Source organism: Aythya fuligula, chromosome Z, assembly GCF_009819795.1.
Source record: "Aythya fuligula isolate bAytFul2 chromosome Z, bAytFul2.pri, whole genome shotgun sequence".
In the NCBI taxonomy this organism is placed as follows: Eukaryota; Metazoa; Chordata; class Aves; order Anseriformes; family Anatidae; genus Aythya; species Aythya fuligula.
The window spans coordinates 83,870,766-83,889,878 of NC_045593.1; the positions used below are offsets into that span (position 1 = coordinate 83,870,766).

Below are 19,113 nucleotides of genomic sequence, written 5' to 3' on the forward strand. Positions count from 1 at the left end.
GAACTTTAAGTACATGAAATATGTATAAGTGCTATCCGTTAATTTCAGACTTATTCAGCTTTGTAATTTAACCATTTTTCACCACTCATATAACTGTAAACTGTTCATACATTTTGTCATCAATTGAACAAATGAAACTTATTCAGAAGAAAATATACTTTTGAAATGTAGGTTATATAGGAATATCAAACCAACAAGATTTAAGAAAATTTGGAAGGACTTAGGAAAAAGTGGTTATAATGTGAAAACACACTTTCTCTGCAGCAGTCATTAAAACATATTTAAGGATCCTGACATGTTTCTATCTTTAAGTTTCAACAGGTACTATACAGAGATAACCAAATAGAGGGGAAGCAGTAATCATTCAAATGGAACACTATATAGATTGGGATTGTAGGACTTTCCTTAATTACTATTTTATACAGTACATGTTTCTATAGCAGAAAAGAATTAGCTTTGATCGTCTAGCACAGCATTTGAAAATTTATTGATCTCAACAAAGTTAAATTCAATAAAAATTATCCTCATTATTATACAAGACCTTTTAAAAACAGTCAAGGATGACAGTTCAAGTGATATATTTTGCAATATATTTACTCCTTAGAGAGTAAATAAAATCTAATAAACAAATGTACAAGTACATGTGGTTAATGTGTAAAAGGTAATTGTGGCTTGACTTATTAAACCTATATTACATTTGTATGCATCAATTCAGTATTAAGCTTATTGGTCATCTTTCCTTTGCTGTGACATAAGTACTCTAATTTTATTGTAACTTTGTTAGGACTGCTGTGAGTTCCATATCTTGGCAAGACTGATTTCTAATAATAAATAGAAAACTCGAGATTAAGAATCAGGGCATTGTCAATCTTGAGCATTTTTAGAATAAAGTGCCAAAAAAAACCCACAGCTTAATAACAATAACAAAAAAAAGAGGTCACTTCAGATAAAGTAAAAGCATTAACTTACTAAATAGAAAGGTAACAATGAAATGCATAACAGCACAAAAACAGTTTTTCCTCTTATTACCATCAGTCAGTTGGACATGTGAAAAATTGCTGTCCAGCAAGTCTATGGCACATTCAGTTCCTAAATTCACTGAACAAATACCCATATGAAAGACATGTCACACTGTTGTGTCTTAATTTCACTTTTTTTAACAATGATATTCATAAGCTCTCTTTGTGAATATTATTGTGATAATATTCTTCCTTAAGACTGAAAGACACAGCAAGTATTCTATCTGTATGGTGAAAAAAGGAAACAAACTTCTACTGCCCACGTAATGGTTTTGCACACCAAAGCACATTTATTCTGTGCTTCACGATTTAAGATTACAGCATGATAATACCAAAATCACTTGAAATGACAGGGCTATTATCATCTGACTCAGAAATGCTGTTTTTACTCAAAGACATAAAAACAATGATGTAATCAAGTATGTTTTCAAGTCAAATGATGAACACTTTTATGTTGAAAATTTGCAAGGAACTGTTCTGAGTTGCCTGCACAAAGGTATAGCTTAAAGAAAGAATAATATAGTTAAAAAAATTAAATATAGTTTAAATAAACTTCCTTTACAATATTACTATTTTCCATTATTTTTGGTAATTTCTAACAGAATGTCATAAAGAAAATCAAGAGATGAGAAACTTGTTTTCAAAACTCTGCACCTTTAGCACTTGCAGGGGAAGCAGGCGATCAGGCCCAGTCAGCATGGCTTTATGAAAGGCAGGTCATGCCTGACGAACCTGATCTCCTTCTATGACAGAGTGACGCGCTGGGTGGATGAGGGAAAGGCTGTGGATGTGGTCTACCTTGACTTCAGCAAGGCTTTTGACACCGTCTCCCACAGCATTCTCCTCAAGAAACTGGCTGCTCTTGGCTTGGACTGGCGCACGCTTCGTTGGGTTAGAAACTGGCTGGATAGCCGGGCCCAAAGAGTCGTGGTGAATGGAGCTAAGTCCAGTTGGAGGCCAGTCACTAGTGGCGTCCCCCAGGGCTCGGTGCTGGGGCCGGTCCTCTTTAATATCTTCATCGATGATCTGGACGAGGGCATCGAGTGCACCCTCAGTAAGTTCGCAGATGACACCAAGTTAGGTGCGTGTGTCGATCTGCTCGAGGGTAGGAAAGCTCTGCAGGAGGATCTGGATAGGCTGGACCGATGGGCTGAGGTCAACTGCATGAAGTTCAACAAGGCCAAGTGCCGGGTCCTGCACCTGGGGCGCAATAACCCCAAGCAGAGCTACAGGCTGGGAGAGGAATGGTTGGAAAGCTGCCAGGCAGAGAAGGACCTGGGAGTGATGGTGGATAGTGGGCTGAATATGAGCCAGCAGTGTGCTCAGGTGGCCAAGAAGGCCAACGGCATCCTGGCTTGTATCAGGAACAGTGTGGCCAGCAGGGCTAGGGAGGTGATCGTCCCCCTGTACTCAGCTCTGGTGAGGCCGCACCTCGAGTACTGTGTTCAGTTTTGGGCCCCTCGCTACAAGAAGGACATGGAGGTGCTTGAGTGTGTCCAGTGAAGGGCAATGAAGCTGGTGAGGGGCCTGGAGAACAAGTCCTACGAGGAGCGGCTGAGGGAGCTGGGCTTGTTCAGCCTGGAGAAGAGGAGGCTCAGGGGTGACCTTATCGCTCTTTTTAGGTACCTCAAGGGAGGCTGTAGAGAGGTGGGGGTTGGCCTGTTCTCCCACGTGCCTGGTGACAGGACGAGGGGGAATGGGCTTAAGTTGAGCCAGGGGAGTTTTAGGTTAGATGTTAGGAAGAACTTCTTCACCGAAAGGGTTGTGAGGCATTGGAACAGGCTGCCCAGGGAAGTGGTGGAGTCACCATCCCTGGAAGTCTTCAAAAGACGTTTAGATGTAGAGCTTAGGGATATGGTTTAGTGGAGGGCTGTTAGCGTTAGGTTGGAGGTTGGACTCGATGAGCTTGAGGTCTCTTCCAACCTAGAAAATTCTGTGATTCTGTGATTCTGTGATTTGTTGTACCAATTACAAAATACCTAGCTCCAATTACTGAGTTACTAGGTTATTTAATTAGCACTAGGGAAAAAGTTGGAAAAAGAAGAGTATCACAACACAGCAATATTTGTCAGATATGTAACAGGATTATCTGTCACACCAGTGTCTTGTAGCATTAGAGAAATGTATATACTTTTACAAAAACTATAAAGTTGATCATATCCCTGTTTGCAATATGGCCACAGAATATGAATGAAAAATTTCATCAGATTAACACTTCTTTTCCCCTCTCTGAAGTGAAAGGAATTCAGATTATTTTACAACTTCTTTAGAAGATTTCATCTCTTGTATTACTACTGTAAATGTGCTATTACTACTTAAGTGAAAAAGCAACAGATGAAAAATTAAAAACAAAACACATCCAAACAGCAGATGATTTGTCACCACAGGATCTATCTACAAAACAGGAAAGCATTTTCACTAACTAAACAATTTACAAAACTAAGATTGATGAAGGAATTACAATAAACACGGAAAATCAGAAAAAAAATCAATTTAAATCAATTAATAAAGTTGAAAAATATCACGTAATGATTCAACACTAAAAGCCAAAAAGTAGAAACACTACTTTTCCTTGAGTTTCTTTCTTTTCAGTGTAGATTAGCATTAAAAGATCTTATCTGGAGATGGCAGCACTAGGTCCAAAATTCTTCACCAATGTTTCATTGATATTCTTCTATATTAATCACCACTGTTCATCTGCAACTGGCTTTATTTGAAATTGCAGACTGTTTATGTTCTGTCTGGATCACTCACTACCATTTCAGTGAGAATCCAACCCAGATGAAATATGCTCAACTATACCTGAAACACTGCTCAGCATTGTTCTAAGGCCTAGAAATATCAAATTAATCTCATGATATATCATTTATTCTTGTGCTTTAAGTCATTTAACCATAAAGGGGTCACAAGAGTGATAACACTTATAAAAATATTTGCAATTACCGCTTCTCGCTGTTCTTCTCTAGGAGCCAACAGAACTGATAACAATATACTTCCCAGATCATGGTCTGGATAATGAGGATCCTTCAGACTCAAAGTAACATCTGTTTGCCTGCAAGAGAAAAACGTGTATTTGTTTTGATTGCAGGCTTTCAGATAATTACATTTCTGAACCATTACAATTACAGAAATCTGCATTTATATGAAACTACTTGAAAATGATGTCAAAAATTTAGCTTATTTATTTCTTTAAGTACTGCACTCTCATAAATAAATACTAAATGCTATTTCTCCACGTTAAGTACTTACACATGCTCAAGTAATTAAATCAACCAAAATGGTAATGGATTAAAAAAACAAATAAAATAAAGAAGAAAAATAAACATAAGCAGTAGGTGGTAATACTGTGGACAGAAATAAAATAAGAACAAGAGTAAAGTGGTTATAAAACTTATCTCTTTATAGACGCTGTAACAAATTTTCTGCATGATCAGTTAATACATTATTAATGCTAATGCTACAGTAATTCCCTAAAACTAAATGTTTTCCTTCTGCCAGTTTTATGTGATGTAGGTTTACATTATTATTTTTTAAAATAAGGTTCTATTTACAATTCCACAAACATGAAATTGACAGACGTACAGAATTATTCCAAAGGCTTGTTTGTGCCATACCTGTTTAATTCTAATGAAGTGAGATCCAGAAATGCTGATCCAATAAAGTCATCTTGAAGTCCAAAGTCATAGTCGAACACCTATGATGCACAGGAGACAAAAGAATTTTCCAGCATTAGAAATCTTTTTTTTTGAAATTTTGCTGCTTCATGTTCTTTAAAATCCTTTTACAGATTTAAGCCACATGTTCCCCACATGTTAAATCAGAAATAATTGCAAGCATCATGTAACTTTCTGTCCACAAGGTAAATTTTTAAACTCCTTATTTAAAAGTCAGAATGCATAATGTACAGACACAGACATATACAGCTAATAGACCGCATATGAAAACAACACCTGTTGCACAATGAGAAAAGCTGTTTTTTATAAACATAGGCACAACGAGAGGAAGACCAAAAGAAAAACTAAATCAAGGAGAATCACTGATTTGTTAGACATGAATTAACACCCTTATGAACTTTATGAAGTTTAGAAAGAAAGGTGTGATATGATTGTGTAAAGTGGGTTATTAACAGCACTTGTGACAGTATTAGGAATGAAAAAATAGTATTAGTCTGGCTTTTGAAGATTTTATAAGTTTTTAAGTTTTAGAAATATTATAATCTAAGTTGTTGACTTAATATAGATATGCGTATGAAAATAGTGACACTTACTACTACTGTGAGAATGCTGCCTGCTAGCTCTCTATCTCAAAGAGAAAGCACCTGGAGAAATTTACTGAAATCCAGACAAGAATCTCTGGCTATTACATTGAGTTGCATCATGATTTGAGATGTATTATACTTTCTCAAGTCAGAAGGAAGAATAACAAATCACTCAGGGATGGCTTTGGGAGGGAAAAAAAAAAAACAAAAAGATGTATGGCAACAAAAAAAAGTTATGACATAAAACTGCAGAAATCAAAAGTTGGAAAATGTCAATTTTCAAAATCAGATTTTCCAGGTAAGTTAGATTTTCTTGTCAAATATTGTCTTGAGAATTTCTAAGGACTAGAACATACCTTCAGCTCTAAGTAAGAATGATACTCATCAATAGCTAGTGATAATAACATTTAACTGAGAAGTGAGAGGCCTGGACTCAAGGCATTTGATTTTGATATAACTACTTCAACTATTGCATTACAGAAACTCTTTCCAGCAGTTAAAGCTACTCATCATCCACAAATAAATAGTTCAGTGGCTACAGCACTGCTGTGGGACACAAAGGATTGAATATACGTTTTTATATACAAATCCACTATATGCACTGATCTACCTGAGTACCTGAGCAGGTACTGTCATATTTTTTCTATCTCACTTTCTTTCTGGCGTGAAAGGAAAATGAATGATAAAATCTCTGTTATTATTGCAGAATAGATTTGCTTTCTCACCCTACAAATTACAAAGATGAAAATGTCCAGTGGACCTTTACAGTTGAGTTAGTATAATTTAGCCATGTCTTAAAATACCGGAATGAGCTATAAAAACTGCAATATTTAGACAATGCTTTCATAGTACGTACATGGATAGATAGGTATTATACTTGTTAACGCCTACTTTCCAGGAAAAAAAAAATTGTTTATTTGGCATAAACAAATCAAAATAGGTAGTTATGGGTAAGCATCTGCCTTTGAATCTATTCCTCTCTTTTAGAGTACTAGGCATGTGTTTATTCATTACAAATCCCTACGAGTAATAAGAGCAGGAAAGTGCTGGTTAAGAATTATAATTATTTGAGCAGAACACATAAAACTTACAATACAGAGCCATACTCAAAGACTGATTAAGTGACATTTATCTACTAAAAAATTCTATAATTTTGTATGTCAGTTACAGTTTTTGTCAGCTATTTCAGATTAACACTTATACTGAGCTGAGTATTCTGACAAATTAAATTATAGGTATGACTTAATTTTCTAATCTTTCTCAAAGTATCCTATTTAGAACCCTAAAACTGTATTTTTTCCTGTAACATTTTTAGAATTTAACTTCTATCTACATTGTTTTACAAAATAAACAATCCCATTTGGAAACAGATCACTACAAACAATTTGGGCCAGAAAAATGCTTTTCCATTCCATGGAATGCATACACAGATGGATGTTTCCTTTCTAATACGGATAACTAAGAAATATTCATGGCACTGCTGCAATTAACTCTGAGCATTGCTGGCCTCACTTTGATTTAAACTCAAGCTATCTGATATTTTGGCATAGATGATGCCTCTGTCATGACAAAATCATCCTCACGTGTGATATACTGAGTAGAGTTAAAATACAAAGAAAAAAAAAAAGAAAAAACACAAAGCATTACAAAACATATAAGCAAACCCATTGTGTTCAGGCATGAACAAGAAAAAAAATGAGAGAATTAGGCACATATGTTGATTAATTCTCAAGTTAATGTCAGGAAAAAAATGCTTTTAATGGGATAGATTATGCTTCATATCAGAATTATACAATGTTTCTACACATAAATGGCATGCCATCAATATACAGTGCAGTTTTCTTGCAGTGACCTTCTCTTAAGGTCTCTTAAGGGCATGACCTTCTCAAGAAGCATGAAATAATTACAGCCCGAAATAAACTAAAATACCTCTACCAAATTTTAAAAGGTAAGTTCTCATATTATTATTATGTTTATTTAATTTAAGTAATTCACCTCGAAATATATATTTTTAATAATGCAGTACTTCACAATAACTTTTGCAGCAATTATAACCTGTACTTTCCTTCAATAGCTCTTTGGTTGTAATTTGTCAGACATAAATACCTTTATATATATAGGTTCTCTCAGATTATCTATAAGAATGGAAGTTTTTTCTTCCCATACAGGATTGAGGTTCTTATGTATTGTTTTACTTCTAAATACTTCTTTTCCTCCAAGTTTGAACTTGACGTATGGATCACTGGTTCCTGTTAACAAAATACATACTGTTAATTATGTCCTTTCAATACAATACAGATAAAAATGTAATTTTTACTGATAGTCAAATTAAAAACATCAGCTGAGGAAAGAATTACTTTTTTATTATCACAATTTATTTTACACAGTGTCATTACTTGGCTAATTCTCTGTGCTGATATTGAATGGGTACTTGCATCACTTTCTGTTTGCAATCCAAACTCAATACTGGCTTTTCCGCTATAGTCTTTAGTTAACAAAATAATGAACTTATTAGGACTAGGATCTTACCTTAATGTAATCAGAAAAAATAGACTATAATATTAATTTATTTAATACATTAATCTAATTACACTAAGTCTCCGAAAACGCATGGGCAGATGTTAAGAATGAATCCTGTCTCCACAGACATCACCAGTGTAACTCTTCATTGACTTTATTGCTTCCAGGATTCCTTCTGCCATGAAGGCTTCCTACACCAGTCAAGGTGAGGAAAGTAACCCTAAATTCAGGCCACAAAGTTCATGTGCTTCCTGCAGCAACCACGTAACAGCAGGCAAGCACAGGCTTAAGCTCCCTGATATGAGTAACAGTTGACTGACCAGAAATGTAACCCCATAAAGAACTGAAATAGAAATGTTAAAAATGCTGTGAATGGGCCATGGATGGGGCATGGGTGTGAAAGCATCAAAAAAATGAGTGGCAGAAGGAAGGCTACAAGAACGGTACATGCTGAGGCCACAGAGGTTAGCAATCCACCCAGGTGCACATCTGCATCTTCTCCTCAGGACAGCCAGACAGGGAGACAACAGACACTAACTAAACACCTGGTGACATACACAGACTGTTATATCACTGCAGCTGCCAGAAGGTACCAAATGGCATGTGCAAAACACAGTGGTGACACCACTGCTGGGAGCCTGGGAGGTATGAGGACCTGCCAGCTGGCATCCCCTTCCCTCCTGGTCACAGGACAAAGCCTTGCACAACACATGGCCTTTGTGAGCATGTGGGTGTCAGTGTGAGCGAACTGAAACCAGCTTTGTCTAGAAACAAATTTGCTTCCTCCTGACACCAGATCTCATGCCTATTTGCTAAATTATTATGCTGTGATATTATTTCCAACAATCTGACTCCACTCACCATGCCTCGACCAAAAACCTGCACGTGGCAAAGGGGGTGAACCTGGGGTAAGGACAGGGACATGGCGAGCCACAAGGCTTTAGCCACTTGCATCCAGAAAAGGCCATTTGCATCCAGACCAGACAGCAGCAGCTCTGGGGACTTCTCCGTGTGAGATACATGGGTGGCTCACAGCTGGGTGGGCTCCTGCTTCAAGATAACCACACAGCTACGAGACATACAGCTTGTGCCAGCCCCAGTCCTCATGGAACCACGGCCTCCACAGCAGGCCAAAAGAACACTGCCAGTCTTTTACTGTGCATTTTGATTGCAAAAGACATAGTTAAGACTTTAAAGGAAAGGAAAATATTTGATAGAAAATACAAACTAATTACTTTCCCTAAAACGCCAATTGGTAACATTTCACATTTATGTACATAGAATTCATCTCAGTGAAAAATTTCGGATGGCATTCATCTTTCTACTTCTCTGCCAGCTGTTTGTCAGCCCTAACAATATTTGAGTCTAATGGATTCAAGTTTATTTCAAAATCAACAATACATCTGACATGAACAAAATTACATTGTCATGAGCTAAAACAGGGGACAATCTTTCTTCTCACCATTAATGGGTTGCATATTCCAGACATTTGTGTTTACAACCATCAGCAAATGCAGTGATTGTCTTTTATTAAAACAGCAATGCTATCTTCTGGCACGACTACAGCTCTTTGCACTGTTTCATGCAGCCACAAGATGTCAGTACTCTTTAGCTAAAATTACATATCCCTTTCAAAAATCTAGCTGTGGAAACTGGGATCTTGCATGTAAGAGGGCTGCCGTCATTCACTTTTATCATTACTGAGGCAGTCTCGCAGAGGTATAAAAACTTAACTCTAGCACAAATCACTTTTTCCTTAGTTATGTAAATAGTAGTAACAATTTATTAGTAAGGCAAAGATCATATATTTGAGTTCAAACTGTGAAATTCTTTGAATGTGGACACAAACAAATCAGCAAGAGGAATGTGAGCCATATATCCCCCACGAGCCGTAGTGATGGGAGATCATCCCAGTGATTATCCTCACGGCTGCCTTGAGCTACTGATTATCTGGTCTTTAACCAATTCTTTTTATTCTGCAAATTTCACAAAATTCTCTTCATGTTTGAAATTAATATAAAACAGTGTTGTGAGATTAATAGCTCATGAATATTTCAGGACACAGATGTCAAACAATTTAATTTTAATTCATTTTTATGCAACAAATTTAGTAGTGAAGCATATCAAATGTTACTTCCATTTACAATGTATTGCAAAATCTCAGGCTTTGTAACATTGTGCAATGGATGCTTGAACCTTGCTTTGAGACATACCCACTTTAAACCAAGAGCTCACTAGAACCATTTAGTTAGAAGTACTGTGCCCTTCACAGACCTTTCACATTCCTTGAAGAACAATTCATCAGATTTTTTGAAGGTTGCATATAAAGAAAGACAAAATTAAAAACAAATAAAAATATATTGCATCAGTCATGCAATCCTTCACTAATGCCCTGCATAGTTGAGGAAACCCCTAGGTGTAGTGTTTGAACAACACACACTGAGCCCAAGTGTCAAGCCAGTATTCTTTTTTAAACACCACCCCACCAAGGAAATAAAAGGATTTTCTGGAATTTTGTGCTCAGCAGCAGAGCATGAAAGAAGGCACAGCAGAAGCCAAAACCCCTTTCCATCTAAAGTGTTCTGTTGAACAGGATCAGGTGACCTCCTGCACAGCTCTGTGTCACAGGGTCCCAATTTTAGTATGTATTATAACAATAAAAAAAATATTTTTTTACATAGCAATTATAGATCCCTATTAATACATAATATCAATATTGCATTATTAATATAATTGCATTAATATTATATTAATACTGAAACATTAACGGTACAATATTAATAATATGCTAATATGATTTTAATATATAATAAAATTATAAAGTGTGTTTTAATTAACAACCTCAGTTCAATTTCATAAGTATAACTTTGCCGTTTTATTAAAATCATTTTACTTTTGATCTTAACCTCACACAAACCCAGTAAAAATCTACAAGTCTTCAGAATGGGCCTCAAACAAAATAATAATAATCTGATACCCAGTCATGGATTCCTGTTACTCAAATCCCAGCTTTTTAATTGTTTTCCTTGTTATCAAACCATTCAAATGAACCTGATACACCAAAGCCTAATACCCCAAATGTTTATTCTACCTGAAGCAGCTAACTACAAAACAGCCTTCACTCATGAGCTTAAAATCTTACAAAAAAGCCAAACTGTGCAACTATAGAATCTATGATTCTATGATACTGATATTTTGCTGAAGCTGCACCATTGCATGTGTAAAGGCAATAAGCATTCTCCACACAGGGTGGCAGCCTCTCTTTGCTAAGGAGGCTTAGCCAAACAGACACCTAAAGATGCTGCTGCATTTCAGTGGAGAAACTTCCCACCACCACAGTGGTTGTTCCTTGATCCTGTGGGAGAAGGCTCCTCTGGCCCTGCAGGACCTCCACACTAAAACATAGGGATGTGCTGACTGTCCTGAATCCAACACTTCTCCCTATGTAGACATCACCTAAGATGGAGTTAGCTTTGCAGGTTTAGGGCTTAGATTAGATCTTGGATATACAGAAAGATAAAAGCATTTTGCAGGAGAAAGAGTTTGTTCAGAAGTATACTAAACTGCTTTCCAGAAGGAACCATAGGAGAGTAACTAGAGAGAAAATACCTCCTAGGCAAATTTCACCGCAATAATAATCAACATTATATCTGATAGAAAGGAAACATTCTCAACAAAACCAATACATAAACGTAATTGGTTTCTGAGGCTTTGTAACATGCCTTTCAACATATTTGGCCTCTTGTTGACTAGATTCTTTTCCTTAATTAAATCTTATTTAACATAATGGTATAAACGCTAACCTAAGAAAATTCAGCAATGAACAGAGGGGTAAATGTAACCGTGAGACAAGTAATGAGCTTGAGACTGCTCCCCCTTAACTGGAGCTAATGAGAGAAGGAAGAGGCAACGTCTCCATATTTACGTGCAGCATTTCTGTGCTTGACTCCAGGAGGGCAGAAGTCAAACAAACAGCTTCTCCAAAAAAACTCAGCTGAAGATTTACCTACATCATATGGGAACCAGATGTTGAAAGTCTAAAGGCAAATTTTAAAACCTTGTACTGAAAACAGAAAAAAAAAAAAACAGGCAAAAAGCGTTCATGCTTGTACATAGATACATTATAAAGCAGATGAACAATACTGAAAACCAGCACTCAGCTGCTGTTTCATCTACAGGTATTTTTATACTTCATATATCAAGAAGAAAAAAAAAAAAAAGCATTTTAGAAAAATGGTGAGCTACCAAATAAATTTATCACTCCAGAGAATTAACTGATTTGGTTGCAGCTATATAGCTATGACAGGCATTAATTTCTCCACCATTGCATTTCACTCACAGTCCAGAATAACTTTCAGAACAGAACAGAAAGCCATTTGCAAGCCTGTTCCTGACAGAGAAGAGAGCCTGTGCCCATCAAAAGCTTCTGCACAGTTCTGATTCTCATCACTGCAATTTAAAATCTAATTTCAAATTACTGCTTTTGGACAATATTAAAAAAGTTAGCTTTCTCCTGTGAAACACTTGTTTTTTAGACTGTTGAGAAAGCAAAGCAGAAAAAATCAGAAAAACAAGCTTACTCTCCTCTCTCCTTTAGTCATAGGAGAAAAAGCAAGTAACACAATTCATTAAGTTCTTCCCAGTAGGCAGTTAATCACTGCTGCAAAATGAGCCACATGGACAGAAATTTTTATGTCGCAATTTTTCACAGCAGTGTGTTTTGCTAGTTTATTTATTTTTATTTTTTTTTTTTCCCCAGCCTACAGAGCTACTAAGGATAAGCAGTAATGTTACAAAAGTTGCACCTAATACAAATCAAAAGTCTCATTTGGATTCATTACATATGTGCGATTGAATGCACATTTAGACCCAGTTCAGCCTAGTGCTTTGAAAAGCTGCAAGCTTTAAAGAATATTAATTGGAAATCACATTAGTTAAAAAGAGCCTGCTCCTGTACAACACACATGAGGAATATTGTGGGAATGAGCACAAGATAAAAAACAATAAACTTCCAATAAATAGAGGAGAAAATAAATTTTCAACACTGCAAGAAAAAAGGCAATGTACACACATCTGGAAGCAAAAATAATGAAATAAGGTCAAGGCATATTCTTAATTAATTTATTCTCGGAACTATAATTAAACCCCTGTCACGTGTTTCTATTATTATTCAATTTTAATTCAATTTAATTAATTCAAATTTAATTCAATTAAATTAATTAAAATCTTGGAATCACTTCATTTCATCTACAGTTTTTAGAGAAAGAAAGCAAATGTCTAAAAGCATGACACTAGAGTTGGTAAATCAGGACAGGGCCCTAATACCTATTGGGAGGACCTTCACTGAAACTCCTCCTGAAGGCCAATCCCATCCCTCTTTCAGATATTTTCATACAGGAACACCTGCACATCTCATGAGGTGTCTCCTGAAATTGCAGAGATTTTCTGTGTGCCATAGAGAACAAGCCAACTGCAATTTCAGTCCGCTTTAATTCATAAGGCTCCATTTCACAGTAGCTGAGACAACTCGGCCTCCACTGCCTATGGGTGAGACCTTATAAAAAAAAAAAAATAAAATAATAATAATAATAAAAAAAAAAGTAGAATCCATTGACTGCGTACCATCCCTGGTCACAAATATGAACTTTTCTTCACTTTCACTGTGAAAGGTTTTGACTTTTCCTTAACTTCAAGGACTATCACATAAAGGACTTCACTAGATTTTTACCCATATCTGATCATCAAATAATCATTATGCAAATAAATCCATTTTAGAAAATCCAATCTTATGTCCTGATGTATAAATAATTAACAAGAGTTAATTATTTACACCATGATAACTTCATACAAGTACATAGATGCACAGTAACTTTGACATCATAATTCCTGAGAAGCTTAATTATTAATACAAGCATTTGGTCCTGATTCATTTCTTGGAGAACTCTCTCTTTCCAACTCCATTCACTTTGTTCTCCAATAATGAAGTTTTTCAGTCTCGAATCATTTTCTTTTTTACAACCAAGGTAGAAGAAAAACTGAGAGGATGGTTCTCAAGTATGTGTTAATTGAGTATACCAAGCAAAACATGCATCAGTTTCTATTTTTTTACATATTTAATATTTCCAAATTGTGATATGAAAAGTCTCATAAAAAGAAACATAAAGAATATGTCTGCTCAGGAGTACTGACATTCCCCTTTAGTCTATTACTAAAACTAGGGAAAATATTTACCACAAGCTATTTTATATTAATTTAACAAACAAAAATAATAATTCATCTTATTCACTTACACTATTGCGTACACTAAAAAATGCAGCTTTTCCATCAACAATCCTAGTTTCTGTCCTTCTGTCCACCTAACAAAGAATTATCCACCCAATTCATCTAAGAAGGACACTAATTACTTTAAAAAGCACTTATGGAATATTAATATCCTAAGAATGAAGATACCAATTACAAATTTACAGTGAGCACACAAGTGCTACAGGATTCAGAGATCTTCTACTCAGGAGTCAATAGGGAATACAAAGTTTTAATTATTCAGTGTCCATTAAAAAAAAAATGTTGGTTATAGCAGTCATAGTTTTTTATCTTTCTTTTGAAGACTCATTTCTTCCATGAAAAAGGCAGCTTAACTACTAGATTTCAGTATAGCCCATGATAAATCATCTTTGTTTAATAAATACCCATCTATATAAATACTAATTATGCTTGTGAAATACAAGGAATGATAAAACCAGACTGGCATAGCACAGGATAGACAAAGAGCAAGTACTCAAAGGTCAGCCTAATTTCAAGAAAACTTATTTAATCTTAAGCATGGCTGACGTAAGGTTCATTCAAAGAGAATTTATGTTACAGAAATGTGATCCTTACAGCATGAATTATTATTCTAATTACTCAGGGTAAACAGAAGTACACCCCCTGACCAAAGGATGTACCACTCCTAAAAGCTTATGACTGAAATTAAAATCTTCCTGAAATTGTTTAGAGCATGACCATTTATTTGTGATGACAGACATCTTTTGCAAAATCAGAGGTTTCACCTCTTATACAGACAGAAAAATCTGATTTGCTTTCTGTAGGTCTTACACATTATATCTTCCAGTTTAACAGAAATAATATATGTATTTTTATACAGTTGCAATAGACAAATGTGATTTGCCCTTGTCAATGTAACAATACAGTCAACAATCTCTTATTAGTATTTTTTTCCCATTCCCCAGGGAGAATAGTTACTACACATTAAATAATTGCTGAAATACAATCAGATCTTTGATCTGATCTCAGCTGTTACGTATTTATTTTTTATTTTATGGAAAATAAAATTGTTAGGTAAAACAAAAATAGAAGCCTCTAGCAGCATGCAGCTCGCATATGTCAGGCACAACAAAAAGGTACAATGTGTATTTAATACCTCAGCTGAAACTCATACTCATGGCATAGGCAATCCCTGCTAAAGTCATGTGAAGGAGAGCTTCCACTGTGAAGAAACATTCACAGAAACGCAGTATGTGAAACTTGCCTTAAAACAACATTCTAATTTTCTAGCTAAAAAACATTAATGTTGTTATTTCCTTAATTTTTTTAAGGTCATCTGAGAAACACAACAAACAAACAAACAAAAGCCACAACAGACATAGTCGCATGTAAACAAAGCATAACTTTCAATTCACTTTTAGACACTTTAAAAACACGGGTGTTTATTGCCTTGTAATGACTTTGAATTAACAGACCAGATTCTTCCACCTCAATCAGAGGACAGTGGTCTGGAAGTCCCAAGTCAAGATGCTGCCACCAACCTGCAATAATTTATCTGCATTACTAACAACAGGTTTCGTGAGGATTTTGGCTCCTGGGGTAACTTAAAGTACTCAAGTTCTACATCTTCTTCCCTGTCCAGTAGGTAATGTGATCTGAAGAATCTATCTTTTGATCTTGGTACAAATTCCTACTGCAACGGTCCACTTAGGAACATCACTCAATTTTTGACACAAATGTCTGCATCTTTGATTGTACTACAGTGGCACACTATTTAAACCATACCACTTTAGTAACATATTATGCCTGACAGGTTATAGGTGACTGGACAGCCTATTATTTATTTATTTATTTTTAACCTTATTTTTAGCACTGTCAAAGTCCTCTTGCTTTACCTCTGTTACTTCATGGTTATAGGAACAAAATGATTCAAAGCTTCAGTCAGATGTTTAGAACTTGGGATGACTTACTCATTGAACTGCATTCATAAAATGACTTAGAGATGTATGTAGGAGCATACACACTTTTCCTCCTCTTACGAATATTCGTATGTTCTTTGAGAACAAAAGCTATTAAATAGGAATGAAAGCTTAGCCACCACAAATACAAGCAACAAACATGTACATTTTCTAATCTGCAATGCTAGCATTATACTCCACATACCTACCAAAGGAAAAATCCATTTAACTACACGACACATTGTCATGTGAAATTAAAGTGAATAATAAACACGTTCCTACAATACTTAAAGAATAAGAAGCATGGTAATGAAACTGAAGGAAAGGGAAATTATTTGAGAAGCATTAAATGAATGCAGTTGCTGGATAAACAATTCCCTCTTATGTTCATCATTTGTATTAATAAAAACAAAACATATTTTATTCCCAGTACTGATCTTCTTAAACCAAAAATAGACATTTCAAAGTGAAAGATCTCTAGTGTTAACAGTCTTGTGTCAAAATAAATAAATATATATTTTTATCATTTCTGGAACTAATACAAGTGGTATCAGAACTACAGGTTTATTGTTTGAGAGGAAGAAGTTCCAAATGATGCCTCCAGACCATGATAATTTACAAGACAGAACCTGAACAAGGACAGAGCCACATCTTACATGCTTTCAATGTATTTTTCAATGATGTCAATTAATGTGAGACCTGGTTAGCAACCCTTCAGGATTTGGAATAATGGCAACTTAGTAGGGAACACCACGTTGTGTCCTATAGCTATCTCTTGCTGCTCCTACTGGATGAGCAGGAAACTTTTGGCCTTCAACAAAAATCTGGGTTCCTCTACTACCTATTATTATCTGTTATTTCCAAGTGATCAGTCTCACTTCAACTCAGTTCTTCCTTCCTTTTCAATCTCATGCCATGTGTCATAGATTCACAGAATCACTGAATAACCTGAGTTGTAAGGGATACACAAGGATCATCAAGTCCAACCGCTGGCTCCACACAGGATCATCCCAAAGCAATTCACATCTCTGACAGCGTTGTCCAAATGCTTCTTGAACTCCATCAGGCTCAGTGCCATGACCACTGCCCTGGGCAGCCTGTTGCAGTGCCTGACCACCTCTGGGTGCAGAACCTTTCCCTAACCCCCAGCCTGACCCTCTCCTGTCCCAGCTCCATGCCATTCCCTCGGGTCCTGTCGATGTTCCCAGAGGGCAGAGCTCAGCGCCTGCCCCTCCGCTCCCTGTGAGGAGCTGCAGACCGCCATGAGGCCTCCCCTCAGCCTGCTCTGCTCTGGGCTGAAGGAACCAAAGGGACCTCGGCCGCTCCTCATACATCTTGCCCTTGAGACCCTTCACCATCTTTGTAGCCCTCCTTTGGACGCTCTTTAACAGTTTTACGCCCTTCTTATGCTGTGGTGCCCCAAACCACACACAAAACAGAAGGCGAAGCCACACCAGCACAGAGCAGCCCTTGACCAGCTAGCTGTGCAGTGCCTTATGTAGCTCCCACGAGAGCCTCTGCACCATGCTACTGCTATTGGGACTCATTGTGAGATCTCCCTCTGTCTGTCTTTTGTCTACATCCACCTGTTTAAATCAACTCACTCAGGGTCGGACTGTCCACTCAATTTATGCCCACAATTCACTTTCCTATTTGAGACTTGGCAGCAAATAAATATACAAGGCTATCAAGAGATCAAGAGCTTTATTTCATTTCAGAAATAAATACAGAAAGTCCTTTTCATAAATCTGAGTTTCTGTGCAGTCTTGGTAGGACCATACTACAGAGAAAAACAGCGGTTTGGATTTCCTAGTTTTAAGTCAAATTCTAAGCACAGTCAATGCTGAAATAATTTTTAGACAGAAAATAAGTGCCTCTGAATTTTACAGCCATAAGATCATATAGGAGAAGATATAGAAGAAATACGAAACAGCCTCAAGAATGCAAGGTTTCCACTTATAATTTTTTTTTTTTTTCCTCCCAGGTCTCAGTGACAGACATTTTAGTGCTCTTAGGCAGAAGGTGTGTTTGCTGGGACTGCTATCTTCTGCATTCTAGCTTACTCATGTGCCAACACTTAATCACCAAACTGTGTCTTAAAAGAAAGTAACAATATCACCACTGGTATGCTGCAGTCAGACAAGGAGTAGTTACAGTATACCCATTAACCTCTCCTATTAGCAAAACTCCCATTTCTTATGACAGTGAGAACTACCACAAATATGACAGCAGCAAATCAAATGGAAGTTAATATAGAAGAAAACATTATCAGAAGTCATGATAAAATATTTTGATCAAAAATAAGCTAATATTTTAACCCTGATTTTAAGATGAGCTTCCAAACTCAAACTGATTAGAAAATAACCATGAAAAAAAACCTATCTTGTTAATAATTCTGCACTGCTTCCTTTCCTAAACATTTTGCATTATCAGTGGAGAAATCAGTCCAAAAGGGCTGCAGAGGTTGAGATGAATATATTGCATTTGCTCAACTTGAAGATTTCTTCTTGAGAATAATGAAAAGGGAAGTAACTTATTGCAACTAAAAATGCTATTCATAAAAGTGTAGGTAATAAAAGGTATAACAAGGTGACAAGACAGAGAGAAGAGATTTCTTTACTTTGTACAGGTTGGAGCATGTACCCAGGGAAATTACACATACTGCAGTCCAAAATACTGCTGTAGATAGCATTAAAGCAGGAGCATAGGTAGGAAAAGGTACAGCAGAAATTAACATTAGGTTATGGAAGATAAGCAGTTTGTCTCTGCAATAGGTGAGTCTGAAAATTCCATATTTTTTTTTCTTCCTTTAATTACAACTAAATTTTGTAAGTATTCAGCTAACACCAGGTGGATTCTGTTCTAACAACTGTTTTTCTCTGTATTGATGTGAACAGGCAAGCTAATCCAAAAGTATTCTGTACCGGTACTTCAGAAGAGCTGCAACAAAGGGATCACAGCAGTGTCAGCTAATGGTGTATGGGCACAAAAGCTTTACAACCAAATTTAAACATCAGTTTTGCTTTCTCATACTGTATCATAGGATCAAACCCAGGAGACCAATGGTACCTTAAAACTGAAAATAAAAATAAAAATA

General features: G+C 36.3%; 1 protein-coding gene across 5 annotated transcripts in view; it reads right to left on the reverse strand.

Annotated features, from left to right (window-relative positions):
* MCTP1 (multiple C2 and transmembrane domain containing 1) overlaps positions 1 to 19,113 on the reverse strand; it is a 314,126-nt gene that overhangs the window by 153,098 nt on the left and 141,915 nt on the right. For all 5 annotated transcript variants that reach the window (XM_032205996.1, XM_032205997.1, XM_032205999.1 and 2 more), the window contains exons 3-5: positions 7,384 to 7,526; positions 4,634 to 4,713; positions 3,963 to 4,071 (exon numbers count right to left, since the gene is read on the reverse strand). In XM_032205996.1, the coding sequence (XP_032061887.1) occupies positions 3,963 to 4,071; positions 4,634 to 4,713; positions 7,384 to 7,526 (332 nt within the window). The remainder of the gene's footprint in view (positions 1 to 3,962; positions 4,072 to 4,633; positions 4,714 to 7,383; positions 7,527 to 19,113) is intronic.